The sequence below is a fragment of the Sarcophilus harrisii genome, chromosome 3, assembly GCF_902635505.1.
Source record: "Sarcophilus harrisii chromosome 3, mSarHar1.11, whole genome shotgun sequence".
NCBI classification, from domain to species: domain Eukaryota; kingdom Metazoa; phylum Chordata; class Mammalia; order Dasyuromorphia; family Dasyuridae; genus Sarcophilus; species Sarcophilus harrisii.
In genome coordinates, this window is record NC_045428.1 from 586,187,366 (window position 1) to 586,210,955 (window position 23,590).

General features: G+C 46.3%; 1 protein-coding gene across 1 annotated transcript; it reads left to right on the top strand.

The window, feature by feature from the left end:
• Nucleotides 1-870: 870 nt before the first annotated feature.
• On the top strand, nt 871-20,863 carry SLC35E2B (solute carrier family 35 member E2B). Its single transcript, XM_031963019.1, has 9 exons — nt 871-991; nt 4,737-5,257; nt 5,451-5,586; nt 6,865-6,992; nt 7,853-7,973; nt 9,208-9,261; nt 10,161-10,233; nt 11,347-11,492; nt 13,023-20,863. The coding sequence occupies exons 2-9, from the start codon at nt 4,930-4,932 to the stop codon at nt 13,258-13,260; spliced, it is 1,224 nt and encodes a 407-aa protein (XP_031818879.1). The 5' UTR covers nt 871-991; nt 4,737-4,929; the 3' UTR covers nt 13,261-20,863.
• Nucleotides 20,864-23,590: the final 2,727 nt, after the last annotated feature.

A 23,590-nucleotide genomic window follows, 5' to 3' on the forward strand; every position in this document is an offset into this window, starting at 1 on the left:
ATGATGAGAATCCGAGATGGGACAGTAGGGGACGAAAACCCAGGGTGGACACTCAGATAATGAGAATCTGGGATGGACAGTAGGGCGACGAGAACCTGGGGTGGACACTTAGGTGATGAGAACCTGGGATGGACACTCAGATAATGAGAACCTGGGATGGACAGTTGGGCAATGAGAACTCAGGGTGGACACTCAGATAAGAGAACCCCGGGTGGACATGACCAGGAGGCTTGTCCACATGTCCCTCCAGAAGCTGGGGTTATGGTCTTTTTCTTCATTGCGATTTTTAGTGGCTTCTTATCGTAAGCTGAGATCAGAATTCATAAAGGAATATTCAGCTTGTGATCGACTCTGGAACTTTGTGAGCTCATTTTGAATGCTTTGTTGGAGGAAGTGGTTTCTTGCCAAGAGGGCTGGGGGCGAAGGGGGGGGGGCTTGGCGTTCTGAAGCTGTTTGCGCAGCCTTCATTGATTCATGGGAATTCATTCGTGTAGGACGCCCTGTACTAACTGGGGGCGAGGCCTGCTATTGGGGCTGCACCTGCCCCAAGGAGCCCAGCAGCGGAATCCGCAGCTTAGTCCCCTTGCTGAGCGCCAAGCCTGAGCGGGGGGCTGGCAATGCAGTCCTGGAGAAGACTCCTGCCTCCGTGTTCCCGGGTGATCCGGGTCCATAGAGACGGTGGTGGGAGGGTTGGGGCGGGAGGTGCAATGTTGTGCTGGGACTTATGGCCTTAACTTGAGCTCCCCAAGAGTTTGTTTCCGGGACCTTTAGTGCTCTGGATGTGAATCCCCCTCCCCCCAGCACCCTGTGGGCTCTCAGGGATCTGTCATGGATCACCAGGGAGCAGAACTGTGCCAGGGCGTGGGTGGTAACGGGCTGGGGCAGGAAGGCCGGCCTCAGGACCAGGGGGTTAAGGCTGGGCCAGGAGAGCCACTTTGTACCTTGATCTTCAGCGAGCAGGAGGCAGGAAGAGGCCCAGTCACGGGGCAAGGTAGGCCAGCGGGAGCCCACCACCCACAGTTACACGGGGCCAGGGGGACTGCCCATGGCTCGCCTCCTTTCCCCAGAGGGAACAAGGCAGGCACAGCCCTCAGATCTGGGCAGAATATAGAGAAAGCACAGCGTGGGCCAGAGTGGGGAGGGGGACGGGGACCCACAGTGGGCAGAAAGGGCACCTGCAATCTGCATTTTCACTTTTGGGGCAAGGGTCTCCCACAAATGATGGAAAAGGTTGGCAGAGCCCAAGCTCTGGGGAAAGTTCTGGTCATTTGTTAAAAACTCTTATGCAGATGTTGGATCCGTGGCAACTTAAAGATCCTGGTCATTTCACAATAGTAGGATTGGCTCCCAGGTGGGTCCGAAGAGAATGGGACTCGGTGGCAAGGTTAGGTTGTGATTTATTGCAAAGAAGGGAGGGACGCTGACAGAAGGAGTGATGGGCTCCTGGCTGAGAGCAGCTGGCCTCGGGGTTACCAGGCTGTTTCCTGAACCCCTCCCCTCGGTTAGCTAGATGAGGTTCACTCAAAGATGTAAAAACTCCAGATTTTTCTGGAGACGCACGGGAAGGTGATCATTAACCTCATTACCAAAAAAAGGGGACCATGTCCGTCATTCCCTTAAACAGTGATTTCTGACTGAGTGGGTAGCCCCTGGCCCAGAGGACAGACTGCATCCCGCTGAGGAAGCCCCTCCCTGTCTGCGGGCCAAGCTTGGACACAGTCTCCTTTGGTCTAGCCTCAGCGTGGGCACAGGACGCTGGGGGGCACTATTAGGGCGCTCTTTGGCAGTTGGGGAAGCCGCCTGCTCCCCTTCCCAGACTTGCGGTTTAAATGCATTTTCTAAAGTAGGACTTGGCACAGTGCCTGGGGCTGACGAAAGGAAACCAACTATGGAGAAACACATTTTTATTATGTTTTGGGGTGCTGGCTTTTTGTGGGTGCCCAAATGATTTATGAAAAGAGGTTCAGGGCCCTGGTCCTTCTGCAGTGAGCCTCCCTGAGAGAGGGAAGGCTGTCCCAGTCTGAGGTCCCAGGAACAGGCAGCTGTCCCTTTAACTTTATCATGTTCTGGGTTATCTGTGGGCCACTCTCGATAAGGACTCTGCGTATTGGCTGGGGATGTGGATGAGAAATAAACTGCTCAGCCTTGGAAGAGAAGATAAGATAAGGGAGAGGGGACATCTGACCCTCTGCTTCCTTGAAAGAAAAGGGGGCTCAGCCCCAGGGGGATGAGGAGGGGGCTTAGCCTTTAGAAAATTCGCTCTGGGAGGAGAAAGTGAGGGGGGAGGATCGTGGCAGCCTCCCGGGTGGCTGACCGCAACCAGGCTGGGGCCGGAGCCTGGGGGCCCTCTGTCCAAGGCCCGGCAGGGGGGAGGGCAGCTCCTTGCCTTGTTCGGTTGAATCAAATGAAATGGTTATTGTGACAAAGCCCATCCTAGAAGGGCTGTTCTGTAAGGGCTCTGGCCACAAACGGGATCCCGAACAGGGGCCCATGTACCCGATCAGGCTGCCCCCTCGGTAACTGCCCCTTTGCCCAGGGGGGTCCTTCCGTATATAAACACAGCACATGGGCACAGCTCAGGGGCACAGCAAGGCACCCACATGGGCCCGCTCAGGGGCACAAGGCCAAGACCTGGGCCGCAGCTCCCAGACACGCAGCACATGGGACACAGCCAGGAGCCCCGCTGCAGACTTTAAGCAAACCCCACACAGGGCATGGCTCACGGGCACGCAGCACATGGGCACAGCTCAGGGGCACAATCTTTGGGCCCTGGACCAAACACATGGGCACACAGCTCAGGGGCACACAGCTCACGGGCACACAGCACATGGGCACACAGCTCAGGGGCACACAGCTCACGGGCACACAGCCCAGGGCACCGCACATAGCACATGGGCACAAGCTCACCGCAGCATGGGCACAAATGGGCATGCAGCTCCGGCATTCAGCTCCGGGCACATGCCACACACAGCTCCGGGCCATTCAACGAGGTCACACACACCTGGGCCTCCACGGGCACACAGCTCAGGGCACCGCACCACGGGCACAGCACAAGGCACGCAGCACATGGGCACGCAGCTCACAGGCACGCAGCACACGGGCACACAGCTCAGGGGCACACAGCACATGAGCACGCAGCACATGGGCATGCAGCTCACGGGCACGCAGCACATGGGCACACAGCTCAGGGGCACACAGCTCACGGGCACACAGCACATGGGCACACAGCTCAGGGGCACGCACACGGCCACAGGCAATGGGCCCAGCTCAAGACACCCCAGCACATGGGCACAGAGAGCTCACAGGGCACACACGGGCACGCACATGGGCACCAGCACATGGGGCCCACACACCACCAGACACCAGCCATGGGCACAAATGGGCAGCAGCTCCAAGGCATTCCTCCCCGGCATGGGCACACAGCTCAGGGTTCAGCAAGGGTACACTGACACAAGCACATGGGCCGCAGCTCCGGGCACCGCACATGGGGCACCCAGACACGCGCTCATTGGGCATGCAGTTCCGGGCCAATAACAGGCACCAGCACATGGGCACACACACACAGGCACACAGCAATGCACACACACATACGCACAGGGTGGCCTCTCCCCCTCCACCCCCCCAGGCCTGCCAGCCTAACTCATTAGCAGTAATTAGGGACAGGGAGGAAGCCTCTTGACGGATGGCCCCGGCCCTCCTCCACCTCCTGCCCCTGTGCCCTTCTGAGGCACCCAATAGCGAGGGGCTGGAAGCCTCCCCTTGGCGGCAGGGAGGCCTGAGTTCAGATCCTGATTCTTCACCATGGGGCCCGGCGGGTCACTTCCTTTCCCGGGCCTTGATTACTCATCTGTAGGACCAGGGCAAAGGCAGCGCTTCCCTCCTGTGTTGGTAAAGGGGTTCCCAGACCTCGGGGCGCTCTGTGAAGGTCAGCCGTAGCACCCGCCTCTTGTCTCTTTGGGCTCGATCATTGCCCCTTTCTCTGCCCTCAGTTTACTTTGCTGTGAAATGAGAAGCTTGGACCAGATGGAGCCCAGGCGCTCGGACAGTAGCCCAGGGCAGCCTGTGAACCCTCCCCAGAAGCTTGTTTTTAAATGCACAACCCGAGGGGAAGCAGAGGGGAGAAAAGTGACCCGATTCCGGGCCAGAGCCCCTGGACAGGAGGCCCTCCCCACTCCGAATCTGAGGACCTCTCCCATCCTAATACCCCGCTAGCTGGCCCAGGCTGCTTTCGTTTCTCTGAGGCTTGGGGTCCCTATCTGCAAAACAGAGATACCCCCGCATCCCCTCTTGCCCAGCACAATGTGATGACCCCCTGGCCTGGCCCCCTCCACGGGGCTCCCTCTCTCTCTCAGCCTGCCATCTCTTAAAGACTGGCCATCGCCCAAGCTGGAAACCCTCTGCCCCCCTGAGGCCTTCCCCAGCTTCCCTGCCCCAGCTTGTGCCTGCCCTGTCCTCCTCCATAGTCTGCGTCTGTGATCCCGGCCATTCCTGGGGGGGGGGGGGTCTCCTCAGGGCAGGGGGTCTCGGTAGGTAATCCAGCACCCTGCACCTGTGACCCAGTCATTCCTGGGGGTCTCCCTGGAGGCAGGGACGTAGCCCAGCGCCCTGTGTCTGACCCGGCCCTTCCCAGGGAGGCGGCCTTGGGGGCCCTTGCCAAGTGCTCCCTGGATGCCCGCGGGCACCACTGACTCTGTAAGAACACAGCAATGACGACCTGTCCGGTTCCTCCTTTTTAGGGAAGAGCATGAAGCTGCCGCTCAGAAGTAGACCGCCGCTCTCTGTCTAGGGGACTCCTCTCAGGAGCCAGGCCGGCGTCCATGCAGCGCTAGGCCCGGAGGACGGACCGCAGGCGGCCGCACGAGACCCGGCGCCCCGGTCCATGCTGCCCTCGGGGGGCGCCCGGACCAGACCCTGGGCCCTGTCGACAGCATGCCTTCCTCGAGCTCACCGCCCGAGGACAAGGCCAAGGGCAAGGCCGCCGCCCCTGAGGAGAAGGCCAAGGGGAAAGCCCTGTTGGGCCTGGGCTCCCTCATCGGGAATCGGAGCGAGAAAATTGTCATTGCCAGGAGCGACAGTGCCCCTGAGGAGAACGTCCTGAAGATCACCATAACAGAGACCACGGTGATCGAGTCGGACTCGGGCATCTGGAACTCCCACGCCCTCCTCTACCTCACCCTGTGGTTCTTCTTCAGCTTTTGCACTCTGTTCCTCAACAAGTACATCCTGTCCCTGCTGGAGGGCGAGCCCAGCATGCTGGGTGAGCTCGGGGGCCTCGGGCTGGGGGGGGGGGGCAGCTTTTTGTCGGGAACAGGGACCTCGCGGGCTGGGGGCCGCTGTGGGGACCTTGGCCCGTGGCTTCCGGGGTGGGGGCGGGGTGAGTCAGTGGGAGTCTGTGAGGGAGGGGAGCCAGGCCCAGGCCCCTGACCAGACCCCCTTCTCTCTTCTTTTAGGAGCCGTGCAGATGTTCTCCACCACACTGATTGGTTGTATTAAGATCTTCGTTCCTTGCTGTTTATATCAGCACAAAGCCCGCTTGTCTTATCCATCTAATTTCATCATGATAATGATATTTGTGGGACTAATGAGGTAAAGGACCTTGGGGGCTTCCCACTTAAGTCTTCTTCATCACCATGATTTGTCTGTGGGTCACCTCATTCCTGAATGTGCCCTTCCTCCCCAGTGTCCCCAAAACAAGAGCTTTTTAAGGGGGAGGATTCTTACACAGGGGAGGGGGCTCAGCCCAACAGGCCCACGCTGGGCTCCGTCTCCGCCTCTCCGAGGGAGCTGCCTGGCAGAGTCTGCCAACACACACAAGCCGGCCCTTGGCTGCTTTTAGCGAGAGCGAGGGTCCGGTGGTCCCCCGGGGTCCCTCCCGGCCTGGCCTCCCCACTGCTACAGCAGGCCCCTTTCTGAAGCAAGCAGGAGCTTCTCCGGATCTCTTACCGGACAAACGGGCCCCCTGAGGGACGGCGGTGAATGGCAGTAAGTAGCCATTACAGCAGCAAGTAGACCAACAAATGACTCTGCTTTTCTAGGGCCTTCTCGTATTTGTTCAGTTTGTCTTAATGACACTTGTCACAAAGGCAGCAGGGTTCCCTTGGAAGAAAGCTGGTCTTAAAAACTAGGAAGCCCTGGCTTCAAGTCCCACCACCAATACTAGCTGGCTGTGTGGGCCTGGATGTGTCCTTCCACCTTAAGACGACTCACTGACTCTGGCTTGCAGAGAAGAAGCTGACCTGCAGTGGAAGGAGGGGTTTCCTGACCTGAGGGTCCCCCATCCACTGAACTCTCAGGTCCAAGTCCAGTCCAGGGGCTACCACAGGTGCTTTCGCTGTGACTTTGGACAGGACTCTGCTCCATTCTGAGCCTCAATGCCCTCATCTGCAAAATGGGGGTGAGAACAGCCACTGTGTCCCAGGGTGCTGTGAGGAAAGCATCTGGTACAGGGAGGGCGCTTAGGCAGAGGAGACAGGATATCTAACAGCATGGAAATCTCCCTCTTTGAAGGTGATGAAAGACCATTTCTGGGGGGCCTCTGGAGGAGAGAGTAGGAAGTGCTGGGTTAGATTTGCTTAGTTGGGTTTTTTTATTTAGATTTTTAAAAATTTTAAGCTTTTTATTTTTAAACCATGTACATGGATGATATTTTGGCATTCACCCCTGCAACAAAAACCCTGTGTTCTAATTTTTTCCCTCCCTCCCCCCTACCCTCTCGCCCAGTCTACTTAGATTTTTTTAAAAAAGGGTTTGTGTCTTTCTCTACTTACTGAATGGTGATGCTTATGGGCTGTTCTGTGTAGGAGTTTTGCACTCAGCAGGAGAGCCCCCAATAACCCCGACCTGTTCTTTTGATTTCACTTTCAGATTCGCCACAGTGGTCTTGGGGCTGGTTAGCTTGAAAAACGTGGCTGTTTCATTTGCCGAAACGGTGAAAAGCTCGGCTCCCATCTTTACGGTTATAATGTCTAGGATGATTTTGGGAGAATACACTGGTGAGTGATCGGTTCCAAACTGCTGATGGGTCTGGGGTGGGGGCTACCTGGCAGCAGAGAACCCTTCCAGTTCAAGCTCTGGGTTCTGACATCTAAAGCCCCCTCCTCAGAGAGTGACCAGCACCCACTCAAGCCCTAGATCTGTACTTCTGGCCACACAGTGGATTCACCACTGTCTGGTTAGCGCTTCCCAGAGGTCAGCCCAGGAGCCAAACAGCATCCCCCAGATCCCGGCCCAAAGGCCCTCCGCCCTGGGGACCGTGTTGTGGCGAAAAAGGGAGAGGGATTCGAAGAAAGCAAAGGGGGAACTCATTGTCGACTCCTTGCTTGCTTCTTCACCTTGAGGCATTTTCCCCCATGCCCCCTCTGCTCACCAGCCCCCCAGTGACCCTCATTTTCTCCACCCAGACGATGAGAAAGGCCTCCTCATGGGCCTCCCAGCCTCTACTCGATCTCGTCTGCTGCCCACCCTTCGTATAACTACAGAAGGACTTTTCTAATGCTCATTGCTGACCTGCTGCTCCTTGTGGGCCCAGTCTCCTGAGTAGGGCTTTAAAGACCCAAAGTTGCGGAGATGGTCTTGGCTTGAATTGCTAGAGAAGTCTTCCTCACTAGGGATTTCCCACATCATGATGATGATCCATGATAAGTTACTAAGTTATCAATAACCTACCCATTATGTAAATACATATCATATATAAAATGATCATTGAATAAATCTCTTAGAGAGACATGAGTTTGTAAGTTGTGGGTCCAGATTTTTTTTTCACATGAGATTATCTAATAATACATTTAGGAGACGAGGAGACATTGATATCAGTTTGTGATCTACCTCTCCTCCTCCTTTCTAATCTTTCTAGGACTGCTGGTGAATCTGTCCCTCATCCCTGTTATGGGCGGGCTCGCACTATGTACAGCTACTGAAATCAGCTTCAATGTCTTGGGATTCTCTGCTGCCTTGTCTACCAACATCATGGACTGGTGAGACTTAAGGTCATTGGTGGGGGGCAGAGGATGAGGAGAAAGAGAGAGAGAGAGAGAGAGAGAGAGAGAGAGAGAGAGAAATGGGGGAGGAAGGGAGAGGAGAAACAGGGGGGAAGATAGAGAAAATGAGATGGGGGAGAAAAACAGAGAAAAGAGAAAAGGGACAGAAGAGAAAAAGAGAAGACAGACAAGAGAGAAAGAGGAGAGACAGAGAGAGAGACAGAAGAGAGAGAGAGAATGAGAGAAGAAAGAAAAAGACACTGAGGAATCTCAGTGAAAGTAAAAAAATCTTGGGATCAGACATCATTTCTCCCTAGCTATATACCATTGATCCCAAGGGGTCTAAAGGTGAGAGGACATTCTAAAGAGTACCCATAGATGCTCTGGATTTTCTCCCATAATAATTGAAGATATAGCATGTCGGCATTACTTCTTGGAATGTTAAACAGGAAACTCTTAAAACCAGATTTCCTCACAGGGAATATAAAAAACCTGTTCATTTGCCCTTAGACTACAGTCCAGTGCTGTATGCTATGTATGTGATGGACAGCTCAGTTTGGGAAGGCTTCTGGGCACCCAGGCAGAGCTTGAGCCCTCCTTCTAAACCTTGAGTGTCCCAAGTGCCTCTAGTCTCTAGAGATGCTGATCTCCCCTGCTAGAGGGATCGGCTCGGCACAGAAAGGCTTGCATTCGTGGCAGAGAGAGAGTCGCCTTTGAAAACTAGGTCCCAGTCTCTCCTATGACATTGTCTAGTCTAAATCTCTGACTGGGTGCAGCCTCAGTGACCCTGAGAGCCTTCACTCAGGAATTCCCTGGAACCCAGAAAGTCATGAAGTCAGCCTCTGTCCGTTACCCTGCCTGGCCCCATCCTCTGTATTCGGACAGCATGATGTGTGTTTTGGTGCTAAATAGAGAAAGGACCTTAGCAGATACAGGATATAAGGCACAATGTTTTTAATACTCAAGATGTTTTATTTTGAGTCGTCTTATTGAAGACTGGGGAGGGGGGAGAATTATTTATTCATATTACTCTTTTTTGGGAAGAGCATATATTGTAAAAGTATCCATCTATCCATGGAGTATTTTTGAGATTCATAAGAAAGTGCAGCTTATTCCTTAGAAACTTTTCCATCAGGATTTATAATGTTTAAGAATTTTTAAGAATTTCCAATTTTCACTTATTTCTAATGTATACTAATGAATTTTTTTTGTTTTTTTTTTCTTGTCCTAGTTTGCAAAATGTGTTTTCAAAAAAGCTCCTCAGTGGGGATAAATACCGATTTTCGTAAGTATTCATAATTCATGGAGCCTTGGGTTTTCACCAGGGTCCCCCAGGAGTCCCATGACCCATTTGTGATGCCAGAGCTACTGTGATTCCCAAATATTAAATACTGCAGTTTATAGGTGGGTTTGAGCTACAGAAAAGTGAAAACCCAGCCAATCACTCAAAGGCATTCGGGGGTTCCCTTAACAGTCATAACAAAATATTTGACATTAGGATTCAGCTACTTACTTGGGTGACTCAGTCATTTCTGATCATGATATAAGAAAAGCATATTTTCAGCTGTCTAAAGGTCATTTTACATTTTGAAAGCCTCCTCACCGTATATCTAAAGCTATGAATCAGCATTGCTTGAAACATCTCCTTGGGGATGAGTCAGTCATCACGCATTTATTAAACACTGACCACATGCCACTTACTGGGAATACAACAGGCCCTGCCCTCAAAGAGCTCATGACTTAAGAAGGAGACATAAAAAATAACTGTGTACATATGAGAAATGTTTAGGTTAAAGTGGAAGTTGTCTCAGAAAGGATTCAGTCGTCAACAAGCATTTATTAGGTACCTATTGTGTGCCAGGCACTGGGGACACACAGAAAAACACAAGACAGCTTCCTCAGGGAGCACGCAGTCTAATGGGAGAGTCAGCACTTTGATGGGTGCAAGATAAAGGCAAAATAACTTTGGAATGAACCATAGGGGAGGCCCCAGAATTAAGGGGGATTGAGAGAGGCTTCCTGGGGAAGGTGGCATTTAAGCTGGGCAGAGATAAGGAGGGAGAACCTGCTGGGCACAGGGCACAGCCAGGGCAAATACCCAGAGGTCTTGGAGGGGGCAGCCAGGGGGAGGCCTTTGCAGGTGATTTTGTCTTTATTCACTTTGCTATTTTTTTCCCCACATAGTGCCCCCGAGCTTCAATTCTACACCAGCGCCGCTGCTGTGGTCATGCTCATTCCGGCTTGGATCTTTTTCATGGTGAGCGTGGCTTCAGGCTCATGCAGGGGGGTCAGAGGAGGACCCAGATTCCAAGTCCTGCCCCTGGCACAGACTGGTAACCGGGATGCTAGCCTGCCCTCTGTCTGAGACCATGGGCTGCAGAGATCTTGACAAAGAGCATTTCGTCATCTGGGAGGGAATCTTGCATCTGGTCCTTTCTCCTCCTGGCTTTTCTGGCTTGCCTTGGTTCATTATTTATTTATTTAATTTTGCAAGGCAATTGGGGTTAAATGATGTGCCCAGGATCACCTAATGAGGAACTGTTAAGTGTCCAAGGCTGAATTTGAACTCAGGGGAACTCCAAGACCGTGCTGTATCCACTGCCCCATCCAGCTAACCCCCTGCTTTGGTTTATAAGCTGTTTAAAAGTTCAGTCTTCCTTTAAACCTGAGACCCACTTCCTCTGCTCTGAAGGATGTGTCCACATGTTGTATTTCTCAAAACATGTGAGGCAAGCATTCTTAACCCAGAGGCATGAATTTTTCTTTAACATTTTGGTTAGCTGCATTTCAATATTACTGATTTTTTTTAGTAATCCTGTGTTTCTTATTTTACACACATAACATTTTTCTGAGAAAGGGGCCACTTTCTCAGCAGAGATAACTGTTGACCACCAGAAGGGTCCAGGATACAAAATAAAATTCATCATTTGGTTAATTTTTTCTTTAGGGGTCAGTCAGACTAATAAATGTATATTCTGTTCTCCAACTCCGTCCCCCAGAAGCCTAGGAAAAATAAGCCATCTTTATTAAAAATAGAAGATATGGCAATCCCTTGTCCACATCAGGCCATCAATAAATACTTTTTGAATGGAAAAAGAGAAGGATTAATAGCATTTATATAGTACCTTACTATATGCTAGACACTACAATGAGTACCATTTTAATATTGTATTTAATCTGATTGTCTTTAATAAGATTAAATTTCATATTGTTAAAAAGTATGGACCTAAAGTAATGTCTTAACTCCCTTATCCCTCCCCAAAAAGAAGCCAGATTTCTCTATTATTCAGGCTTCTTACTTTAGAAACTAATTATACTCAAAATGAAACAGCTGCATTTATTTTTATTTTTTTGCTTCTGACTCATACAGGATATGCCAGTGATTGGAAAGAGTGGAAAAAGTTTCCATTATAATCAAGATGTCATCTTGCTGCTCCTCATGGATGGCGTCTTGTTCCATCTTCAGAGTGTCACAGCTTATGCCTTGATGGGAAAGATCTCCCCTGTCACTTTCAGGTAAGTGGGAGAGATTAGTGGGAGTGAGTGTTGGTCAGCTTGAAATGATCCAAATAGCACGTTTCTATACAATAGAAGTTTGGATGCTTGAAATGAGCGGGAGTGTCAGTCACTAGGTGTTCTTGTACAGTGGATGTTGGATGTTGGGTGCTTGGAATGAGCCATAGTGTCAGTCACCAGGTGTTCTGTATTATGGATCTTGATTGGTCAGGCATTCCAAAATGGTAGCACTATTTCTCAATCACTGTGATTATTATAATAACCCACTGTTAACCTTAAGTGTCATTTTTAGCCCAGCTAAAGAATAGGTGTCTATAGAAATCTTTTAAGAATATAGAAGAGAAAATAATTTGTTTCAAATAGTTTCCTTTTAAATTTTCCTGGACACTTAGAGATGGACTTAAATGTTATCTTTGTTATTACCATCTCATTTCAGATGTGGCAATTTAAAAAAAAATAATTTCTTTGCTGTCTGATTTTTTTAAAATATTAATAGAATGTTTCCTAATATGCCTCCCCCAACCACTTCCCAGAAAGACAGCTCATGCAATAAATATTATTCTTTTAGGAAAAAAAAATCAACAGACTTGATCAGTGCATTAAAAAAAGTCTGAAAATATATTCAGTCTTTCACACTGGAGTGGAGTGGGTATGTAGAGGTAAATGATTCATTGTAATTATAGTAGGATATCTGAAAAAGAAGCAGTAAGATATAGTGCATAGAATGCTGGAGCTTTGATTCAGATAATTAGTTACCACCAACGTGACCCTGTGCAACTTCTCTCTGCTTCAGATGTTTCTTTATTGAAATCTGATATAAAAAAAAATAAAGATTTTAAGAAGCTTCATAAGAGGGTGATCACCTTATTTAGGAAAAGGTTATCTCAGTTTACGATGCTGTTTCTTGGATAATTTCTTCGTGTAGTAAGCAATGATAAAATAGGTTAATAAATAATAGGCTGTGCTCTCAAAGATTTTGGGAATAGCCTTAGGGAACCTAAATTCAAATCCTGGTTCAGACTTTTTAAAAAAAATTCAGTGATTTATTTAATTAAGCAAAATCCACCTTCTTGCCCTATTATCCAACTTTTCCCCTTCCCCCAAATGAGAATGTTGTTTTCAACTTTGAAAACAACTTTTCACAAGGAGATGTTTTAAGCTAAAGTTGTTTTCAAAGATTCAAGAACTTTTTTTCATAACTTAAAAAATTGTTTCATTTTATTTTCAGATCTGCATTCTCTCCCTTCCCACCCCAACAAACACACATTGAGAAAAACCTTTTAGTTTTAAATAATTGATGGTTGGTGTGGAAGTTGCTTCATAGGAGTGTGTAAAAGCTAGACAGCCACCTCTTTAAAATGATTTGTTCCCCAGGTTTTTGGGAGCTCCATGTAACTAACTGCCTTTTTCCCCATTGCCTTAACCACCCAGCTGGGTGACTGTCCTTCTAAGTGTCCACTTCCTGGGCCGTTCCCGGGGACGAAGGGGCAGTGTGGTCTGCTGATGCCATCCCTTGCTTTTCCCTTTCAGTGTGGCCAGCACAGTCAAGCACGCTCTGTCCGTCTGGCTGAGTATTATTGTGTTTGGGAACAAGATCACCAGCCTGTCAGCCATCGGGACGGTTCTGGTGACCGTCGGTGTGTTGCTCTACAACAAAGCCAAGCAGCACCAGCAGGAGGCGATGCAGAGCTTCGCCATGACTGCCAGCCCAAGCGCCCCGGAGGATTCGGAACCGCTGATTGCCAAGGACTCCAAGCCGTACCACTGATCCTGGCCTGCCGCTGCCTTCTGCACCCTGTGGAAGCTGCTCCTCTGCTCACTGCTGACGTCTTGATCGTTCCTTTAGATGAGCAGGTGGGGACTGGGGGGCACGACAAGACAGCTGTACGGTGAAGAAGCTGCATGTTCTGCTGCCCGAGAGCTGTTCTGGGAGACCTGAGCGTTGCCAGCATTAGTGAAAGGCGTTTCCTTCTTTCTGTCAGGAGAACTGCAACAGGACAAGAGGGGCAGCTGCAACCTAGTACTGTCACCAGAATAATGTGAAAAATAAAAAGTGACCTGCCACTGTTTTTGAACTTGTTGTCGGGGGCTGGAACGGGGTGCCCTGCAGAAAACAAGCACCGTCACTGTCAACCACGTTCCTGTGGAATGAGCTTGGGGCAGCCCAGGACGTCTGCGGATGATGTTTGGAATCTGTGAAAGTGGAGCTCAAGATCCAGGTGCCAAGGTGAATGTTTTCCTGCATATACTGCCCACAGAAATCACTGAACTTTCCTGTTGGAATTTGCTAGAAAACTGAGAACCCAAGAGAGGTTTGGGTTCTCTGATTCCTACATGCCCTTAAATGAAAAAGAAACCAAGACAGATGAATCTTGTAGATGATCACCCCTGGGGAGATTTCATGACATTTTTTTTCACAATCTATGATATAAGCCTTCAGTCCAGAAGGATGTTACCGGGGTTGCTTATTGGTCAGAAACAGCAAAACCGGTCTTCCTGGGGACCAGAGGTTTGCTGAAGTGATGATGGCTCTCTGTGGAACACAGGGCGCTGGGAGAATGTTACCTACTTTGCCACCCTTTACCCACTGGCCCCTAAAAGAGGAAGATGGAGGGCAAGGACAAGAGTGGGGTCCTTGCTGTCAATACCTCCATGCTTTGCCTTTAAAAAAATCTCACAACATACATATTAAAAAACAAGCAAACTAGTGATAGATCCTAGCATGAAATATGTAGGGAAAAGGGGTCGTTTCATAGGCTTGCTTTAAATTATGGAGTTCAATAAAGAAAGCAGCATCTCTCCCCTGACCCCCTCCACCCCAAGCTCTTTAGAAAACTATGCTGTTCTCTTGTGCTGAAGGGATTTCCCATTCCTGCCCAGTTGGCCAGCTGAGTGCACCGTATATAATGTCAGCGGCCCCCTGACTCTTGATGGTGTGGGGGAGGGAATGGAATAGTAACTGTTAGTTCCTGGCTCTGGCTGATTTAAAACAGAATGTCTCATATGTTATAATTGTTTGGGGTTGTCTTTTAAGAATAGGTATACTTTTTTGGTTTTAAATTTACTGTTATATAATGCTAATGCTGGGTAGTTTTCTTTCTTATTTAGCATTGACAGGGTTAGAGCTACCACTACCTCCCCTCCCCGCTTTTGCCACTCATTAACTTTATGAAGATTTACATTTTGTTCCTTTTTTTTCTTTCTATATTAATTTATGAATATAGAAAGAAAGCTGGTAAAAGGGGTTAGTGTTTACATTTTTGGTTCTAATACAGTTTAAAATGATACTGTGGTTAAAAAACAAATGGATAGACGGGCTTTTAGAGTAGATTTCAGGGAATAAAAAAATTATGCTTTGTAGGAAAAGCTAGAATCTCAACTAATAGCTTGTCTTCTTCCTCCCCCCCCCTTAGCTCCAAGTGGCCTAAGGAAGGACCCTAATGTCTTTTATGACCTTTCCTTCTGTTTATGAGGTGCCCCCATTTCAAAACGTCTTGTCTAAAAAGTACAGTTTGCATTGTGACTCCAAAGTTACAGAAATTGGTTCAGTATTCCAGCTTCTCCCCTACTGATGCCCTTCCCAGTGTCTGTTGACCTCTCTGGAGCGATTTGTAAGTTGAATTGTCATATTAGATGGAGTTACTTTAGAATGGAGCGATCTGGACACAACTGACCTGTTTTCTACAGGCTGACCTCTGAGCTTTGAGGGCCTTTGAAGGGGGAAGTGGAAAAGGCAGAAATTTCAGTGATTGTGTATTATTGTAGTGCTTTCTAAAAAATATTCTTCAGATTGAAGTTTTGGGTCTCAGTGATGGTCTACACTGGCTTTCTATCTCCATTTTTAACCTGGGGAAGGAAAGGGGAAAGGGATTTTCCTATAATGGGAGTTAGTCAGTTTTTCATTCTGTAGCCCAATGATTCTCAGAATCAGCTGATTGACAATGGGATTTTTTTTTTTTTCTGGGACTAATCACAGAGAAGAGGGCCACTTGGGATCCTTTATGTTATACTGTTCCCTTCCCCCATCTCATTTCCTCTCCCTCCTGCCCAGCTTAGCGTCCCATAATTATCTCATTATCTTTCTGCTTGGTTTCTCACCTGGAAAAATGTAAAATGCTTTGAATAACTACTCTTGTAGATCAAATCTTTCTGAAACAAAAGAGCAATAATTAAGTCTCATTAAGTTTTGCCTGTTTGAAATGGCTTTCCTCTGAGCAGGAGAGCAAACAGCAGGCCTTTTAGCTTGCAGAGACCTCTTCAGTTAAACTCATGTATGCAGTGGACCTTCCAGATTTGTTTACTCAGACTCAGAAGAATTTTGTCTCTGGTGACATTCCCTTGAAACCAGTTTTCCTTTTTCTCTGAAAAGAGAGGGTGAAATTAAAGAAAATTTACTTCCTATTGCTGTGTTGGGGGTGTGGAGGGATTCTGCTGCTCTGTGAAGACAAATTTGAGATGATGTCACCAAGTCACTGAATAGATGACACGTGATAAGAGACGACACGGATCTCCGGGTCCTCTTCACTCAAACCACCTTCCCTTTCTCTGCCTCTTGAAAATAACACTCAGCTGGAAAGGGCTTAAAACTTTGATGGCTGATTGCCGAGTTGCCAAGAGTTGACATTTGCAAGATTTGCCACTGATCGAGAATGACAGATCCCCTGGAATCTGCTCTGTGAGTCTTGAATAAGCTTCCCAAGACCTGTGTTTCCTCAGAGAGCTAATGAGCCAGCGGCTTCTGAAACAGCCTATAATCTAGAGTTAAGAAAACAAAAAAAAACGCACAACTCTCTTGTAGTATCCAGACCTTCTTGACTTGAGAAACTTGCCCTCCTCCCACCCCAAAAACCAATCCAACAACTCAAAACACGGATTGATAAATATGAATTCATTGTTCAATCAATAGATGAGGCAACAACATATCACACAATTGTTTCTGAAAATCTTTAGTGATATGGAAGACTTCATATTTCCTACATCCATCCACCAGACTTGGGACCTCATTTTGGATTGATCCGCCCTCATTCTCCGTTGAGTGACCCAAATGCCATTGGTAGATGTTTTGGAGTCCCTTTACATGCAGGGAATATAAATGTACAGAGATGGTCTATTTTTGTTACTTTGGCTAAGGCATTTTAGTAATGATAGCCCATTCTACTTGAGCAGTCATCAGTGTGTCCATGGGAACAAATACATGTTTTGTTAGCATTTCACACTGTTAACTTGGCACTGGTGTTCTACCTAGATTTTATGTTTGTTATCTGTGTCATTTGTGAAAGAAAAAAAAAAACACTTAAATCCATTCCTTTGGATTTGGTCCATTTCCTTGATTTGGGATAGAGATGTAGTGTGGCAGGAGTGGGGGTTGGGTCCTGGCCCCAAGGACATGTAGAAAGGCCCACCTTTAAGCCATGCTTCTGAGCAAGCCATTGATCTGTCATGATCCCAGGCAGCTCTCCAAGATCCCTAAGTTACAGGGGCTGATCTACATAGTTGGAAGGTTCCAAATTTGTGTGGGGCAGTGGAAGCGCAAAGATAGGGAATATGGCTGGCTTCTGGCCAGTCATTGGCATGTATTGTTTCCAGTTCAATCTTATAAGCATTTATTAGCCACCTACTAAACTTAAGACACTAGGGATATAGCCTACAGAGCAGAAGAAAGGCAATGTGCCCTAGTGGACAGAGGGCCATTATTGGAATCAGGAAAACCTAGGTTTAAATCCTGCCTCTTGACACTGGCTACATAAACCCTAAACTACTTGGTGCTTACAGGCAACTCAGAGAGTACAAGTTACAAATGAGTAGCCTATCTGCAGTGGTAAAAGGACCACCCACCAAGAGTTGGTGTGGAATAGCAATTAATAAAATTTAATCTGCTTTATACTTTTAATTTAGCAATAGCAAATTAATAAAGTTTAATCTCTGTGCCCCTCCCACCCCTAATTATAAAACAAGCAAGCAGAAAAGCTTAATGGATATAGATAATGGAAAAAAAAATTTTCAGCGTCTATGAAGATATTTCCATTCTTTTGTTAAATTCCAATGGATATATCTGTAGTTGCCTTTTTTAAATCAGTAATTTTAAGCACATAAATAAAAGCCATTGCCGAGCATAAGGATTATGTCAGTAATCTCCAGTTGCATACTAAGTCTACAATCCAGGGCATCCGGTCTCTGTGGCTCTAGAATGGTTAAAGTAGAAGAGAGATAAGGCCTTAGTTTTCTGTCTTATTATTTGATTGCTGTTGAACTGTTGGGAGATGTGCAGGAGACTGTCCTTGACGAGGACGGTGGCTTGTCTGGTGGATCCAACAGGCTGATGCATACTTAGGATTTTGAATATAGCTTTTTGAAATGCAGTGGTTGCACCCAGATTACCAATCATCCCCTCTTTTCAGCGGGGACATACTGAGGGGGAGTCGACACGGTGGCAGCCGCGCTGTGTAGTCGTTTCTTCTTACAGCAGCCGGTAAAATTGCTCCATTGCTGAACCTCCCTGAACAGATTTGGAATACGTGAATGAGACATCAGTTTGGAGTTTTTCTAGTTTTGAATCGAAAGCCCTGATGGCCATGGTCAACAGCAGTCGCTGTGGTATCATTCTTTCGTTCTTTTATGGGAGATGATTTATCATCATCAGTTGATTCTTCATCATGCCTTCTTTTCAATCGAAATTCTTGGAATTTTAATTCCTCTGTTATTGATCCTTCCCGCACTGTTTCCTCCTCGGGGACAGCAAGAGACATAACTCTCGGTGTTCTTCCTTCTTGGAACTCCTCCAGAGATGTTGGAGGGAATTTCTGTATTCCAGATCTTTGGCTTGTGAAATGGGAGAAAGACCCATTGGTCGAGGTCTCATGCTCCATGATAAGCTACTGGACGAGCTTGGTGAGAGCTCTGACATCCTGGTGAGACTTAATTAGTTCTCTGTGATCTTCTCAGTGTGGATATTCACTGCAGTCATTATCCACACACAGCTCGCTCATACTCTTCAGTGTCGGTGAGCTCACAGAAAGTTGAAGGGGGGAGCAAGCCAGTGTGCCAGAGACCTTCCTCAAATTTGACTGATGATGTGACAGTATCCTTCCCTCTCATAACACTGGCTCATCTCTTTCCTTTTTTTCCCCCTCAAGCATCTTCAGTTGGCATAGAAAGCTTTTATTTAAAAACCCAGTGATCATTTTATTCCTATGAGCTGTAGTTCCACATGTCTAGAGTGTTGGGGACCCTCTCATACAGGTATCTTTTTGATTTTAAAGACAATACAACATGGCAGTCAGAACTGTGTAAAGACCATGTCAAAGAAAGTTGTCTCTTACACCCCTTCTGTTCCCAATGTCCATTAATTTTCAAAGATATTTCCAAACCATTGGGTTCTCTATTCTATGCTCATAATTTGATATGAATTGTCCCACAGAAAAATGTTGGATCATTTGTAGTGTTAAAGCAAGTACCATATGGCTTTTGCATTTGGCAAGTGATGCTATGATTTGAAGCCAGAAAGTAGTTCCTTTGCTTCCTCAGGTAGAAAAGGGAAATAAAGGTAGGACTATGGACCAGGGATCATTTCTTTCTTGCTTTAAGCCAACCCAGAATTAAGGGGTTGATGTTTTTGGAGCTGATCTGCCCATTTCCAGGTTTGGGGTGCTTCCTTCTCTTATTGGATAAAGTTAGTCGAGCCTCTGAACTGTTTTTCTCTTTGCCAGCCAAGGCCCCATGCACCTTGGTACCAGATGCTCTGGCTCCAGTTTGGCTTTACAAGCTGCCTTAGGAGCACTGGTCTCCCCTTTCTCCCTTCCCCCTTTTTATAATTTAGAATGGTGAGATGTTACCTTAGAGATGGGACTTTGGTGCTTTGCCCAGATACCTAAATTTCATCTGGGGAAAAAAACAAAACAAAACAAAACTCTGCAACCTCTGCTCTGTCTTCTAGAACATTTTTTTTTTCTATTTTCATTTGGGGCACCATAGCCCAGCTTTGATCTGTTACTCTCAACCCTCTTAAATAAATGTTGGTAAGATGTGCCACCATTTAGTCATGAGATGAAAGGTTCAATAAAAAAGCTCTTTGCTGGGGAGGGCACAGGGCCTGGCCCTAGGATCATAGGGACTAAGTTAGTGATGAGCAAGTGCTGGAGAGGAAGTGAGCCAGTTTGTGGGTTTGACCATGGATGTTTATATCCCACTCTTAATCACCAGTTACCATCCTGATGATGTGCCGAGGGCTCTCAAGTTCCCCAAACACCCATAAACTAGGGTCGCTTGACTCAGGACCCACAAACAGCTTACTTACTCAGTAAGCATTCTTAGCGGAAATGGAGGCTAGCCAAAAAACCACTTGTTTGGTTGGTTCATTTGATCTTTCAGCAGCCTACATATATTCTGTTCTACCTTTGCTAAACCGAAACTTTTTCCTTGGACCTTTGAATATTCCTTTTTTTTTTTTTTTTTTTTTCCTCAAGGCAGTTAAGGTTAAGTGATTTGCTCAGAATCACACAGCTAGAAGGTGTTTGAGGTCACATTTGAACGCGGGTTCTTCTGACTTCAGGGCCAGTGCTCTATCCACTGCACCTGTCCCTTGGCAGCTTGTGAGTCTTAACCAAATTAAAAGCTGTGCATTTGAGGGAGGATCCTAAGTGCTGTATCCTTGGCTCTTTACAAATTGTTTCCTCTGAGAGTCAAACCATGTGTAGTATTCTGTCTCTTGGATTAATAAGGACTAGAATGTAGGAAGGTATGCTGGAGGGAAGGAAAGAGAACACTTAAATTTGCCTTAAGCAACTGTGGTTGCAGAGAGATTCTAAAACTTCCTTGAAACAAAGGAAACCCCCTCACCCCCCAATCCGAATTGAGTCCACAACACCACCAAGTGGAAGAATCAATCCTTTCTGGCCGTCCAAATGCCAACAAGGGAGTTCCAAGTTCCAGACTTGCCACACCATGGTTATCTAAGTATCTCTGTACAAATGGGAATTATTTTTTAAATAAAATAGTGAGTTTTCCATTTTGAGAAACTTGAAAATAGCAACAGTAACTGCTTCTTCTACACTCGAGCCAAACTGTATTTATTAAGCCAAACCCACAACACATAGAACAAAAACCATACCATACAAGATGTTTATAGGTATTTTGTACATTGCCTCTGGCAGTATTCCTGTAACTTAAGTTTGTTGCTTTCTCTTAAGATGTTCTTCATGTGTGATTTGGTTTGTCACTATTTTAATTCTTTTGTGTGGTAATAGGTTGATAACTGATAAATCCTGTGGATGCCTCTTGGCTGTTCTTTTGTTATGAGTAAAACAGACGGGTTAGTTTCTTTTCATGAGCATTGTTCTGGAAAAGTCAAAATAAAATCGATATTTGTGCTTCTATATTTGGTCTTTGATTTTGTATTTCACTTGGGTGCTCTATTAAAATTATCTGAATCGGTTTCTTGGTGATTATATTGCTAAAGAGCAACATGCTGCAACAAGGAATTTAGTTTTGGCCAATAGACACTTATTCCACTTAAGAAACAAGGTTTATTTTAATAAAAGAAAGATACATCACCAAATCATGTGGGAACACCTACCTCTGGATCACATAGATTGCTAATTGGGAGTGTCCTGGGCAATGTGTCTGTTTCACGGGAAAGACTGGAGAATAAAGGGGGGGAGGGGTCTGCTTTTTATAGTTTGTTTTTTTTAAGTAGTTTTAAGAAAGATGTTTTTCCTCAAATTTGTGATCACCTGACAAACATACTGGTTATTTAGGATGTTTTGTTCACTGGAAGTGGGTCAGAAAACATCAAGCTCATGTTTCAGTCGTGGGGATACCGATATTATTTTTCTTTCTGATTAAACCACCAATCATGGTTTCATATAGAAATTTGAATAATTAAAAATAAGCCTTTGCAATTTTTCCAAATTCAATCATCTCTCCTCCTCATGTTCAAGTTTTAAACAAATTCATTGTCCCAGGAGAGGAAGAAAAGTAATCTGATGATTGTCCACCATCTCTTCAGCTCTCCATCATGGGCTTCACCTTGCTGCTGCATTTTTTTTTTTTTTTAATTAAAGCTTTTTCAGATATTTTCTTAGAACAAGGGGGTCATGCATCAGACATGTTCCCACAATATTGAGCCTCTATAATAAGGTCTAATGCAGATTAAGATGGAAGAGTATTATATTTTGATTCCCTTTCAGTGATTTTCCATTATGAAAAGGATCCACCAGCTTGAAAGAATTTAGACCATACTCTGATAGTGTGTGTAGATAAACATCTTTCTAGATTAAGAGATTTTTCAAACAGATCAAAAAGAAAGGTGCTAAATTCTCCCCCACCCCACATCAGTAAGCATACATCTTCCAATGTGCAAAGTTATGTATGAACATGACTTTGTTCCAAATTCAAGCTCTTAAATTCAATCATCCCTGTGATTTCCTCATTCAAGTGATGGACTGAGAGACAGAATTGGGAGCCATAGATGTCCCTGCGGCAGCCTTCACTTAAATTACAATTTCTGTCCACTTAGGTGTCTATAAATTAGTCTGTCCTCTGCCGTGGTTACTGCATCTCTGGGGTAATGTAGTATTGACTTCTGGGCACATTGACAAGCTGTCCCAATATCACCAAAATGGCAAGGGAAGGACTGGAAGATCTGAAAGAACTGAAGGTGGGGATGAAGAAGGTGATCACTTTCTGAATATTGCAAAGGGGGGTCTTACTGAATTAGCTTTGTTCTTCATCCCAGACCAGGAACAATGAATGGAAATTTAAAAGAGGAAGGGAGGTTTCAGTTTAAGGTTAAAATGCGCTTCTTAACAGTGAGAGTTGTCCAAAAGTAAGATGCTCTTTCCTGAAGGACTTCAGGCAACAACTGAGTGATTTCTGGTTGGACACTGTGGAAATCAAATCTCAAATCTAGTTGGAAATGGGCTTTTTACACAGAGCATAAGAATCCTTACAGGCCACACAAAGACTTAGGAAATCACATATTAACTAACCGTAGTTTTAAATTTTATTAATTCATAGTCTCTTCCTGGGATCAGACCTTAAATTCCCTTCAAACCGATTCTCTGATTCTTTATTCATGAATTTCCTTTTATTACCAAAAAGAGAATTGAAATACTAACGCTGCAGGAAGAGAAAGAGCTGATTGGCTATTACATGTTAGATTTTTTATATGCATTTGTACATACCTACATTTATACCTATGTACATACCCGTACATAGTTCTCTTAGCCTTTCCCTGGCTTTAAGTCCCAAATGAAGTCCTACCTACTACAGGAAGCCATCCCCAGCCTCTTTCCATTACAGTGCCTCCCCTCTGTAATTACTTCCAAGTTTTCCTTCACATGTTGTCTCCTCCTTTAGATCATAAAAGTCTCCGAAGACAGATTCCGTCCCTCGCCTCTTGTATCCTGAGCACTTAGCACAGTGTCTGGCATATAAAAGGTGCTTAATAAATGTTTATTGGTTGATTACTGTAGCACTACAGCCTTAAAAAAAAAAAAAAACCCTCTGTAATGTTCAGGCTGGCTTTCTGGAGGTCCTTGGTCTTACTGGAAGAGTGAAGGAGGCAGGTCCCGGCTGGTCAAAGATGCAACGTCCCATTTCCAGTCCTCCTCAGCCCTTACGTACCTTATTACAATTACATCATGACAGCACACTGAGTATGTGTGAACTAGACAACCATTCCATCACCATGCTAAGTACCAAGAATATATGTGAACTAGAGAACCATCACCTCATCAATTCCACGGAGTTAACACCTTGTTTCAAGTACACTTCTCCAGAGTTCCGGCCCTCTACAACGCTCCATGAAGAAAGAAAAGAAACTAGCATTTATTAAGCGCTTTCTGTATGCCGGGCAATATGCAAAGTGCTTATTTACAATACGACCTCATCTGATTCTTGTAACAGCCCCGAACAGTAGATGGGTGCTGTTATTCCCATTTTCACAAATTTTTACAACTTTACAAAAAAATTTTACAAAAATTTACCAATTTTAACTGAGGCAGAAATTAAGGGAATCACACAGGCCAGGGGTGATGATGCAGCAAATAAGGCCCCAAGCCTTTAATGGACCATAAGGAAAGGCGTTAACAGGAAAGAGC

Excerpts from the sequence above, each read along its gene's own strand:
- SLC35E2B (XM_031963019.1), top strand. The coding sequence starts at position 4,930 with ATGCCTTCCTCGAGCTCACCGCCCGAGGACAAGGCCAAGGGCAAGGCC. Across the intron at positions 9,262-10,160 it reads GGGGATAAATACCGATTTTC|TGCCCCCGAGCTTCAATTCT; the intron begins GTAAGTATTCAT and ends TTCCCCACATAG. Across the intron at positions 10,234-11,346 it reads CGGCTTGGATCTTTTTCATG|GATATGCCAGTGATTGGAAA; the intron begins GTGAGCGTGGCT and ends TGACTCATACAG.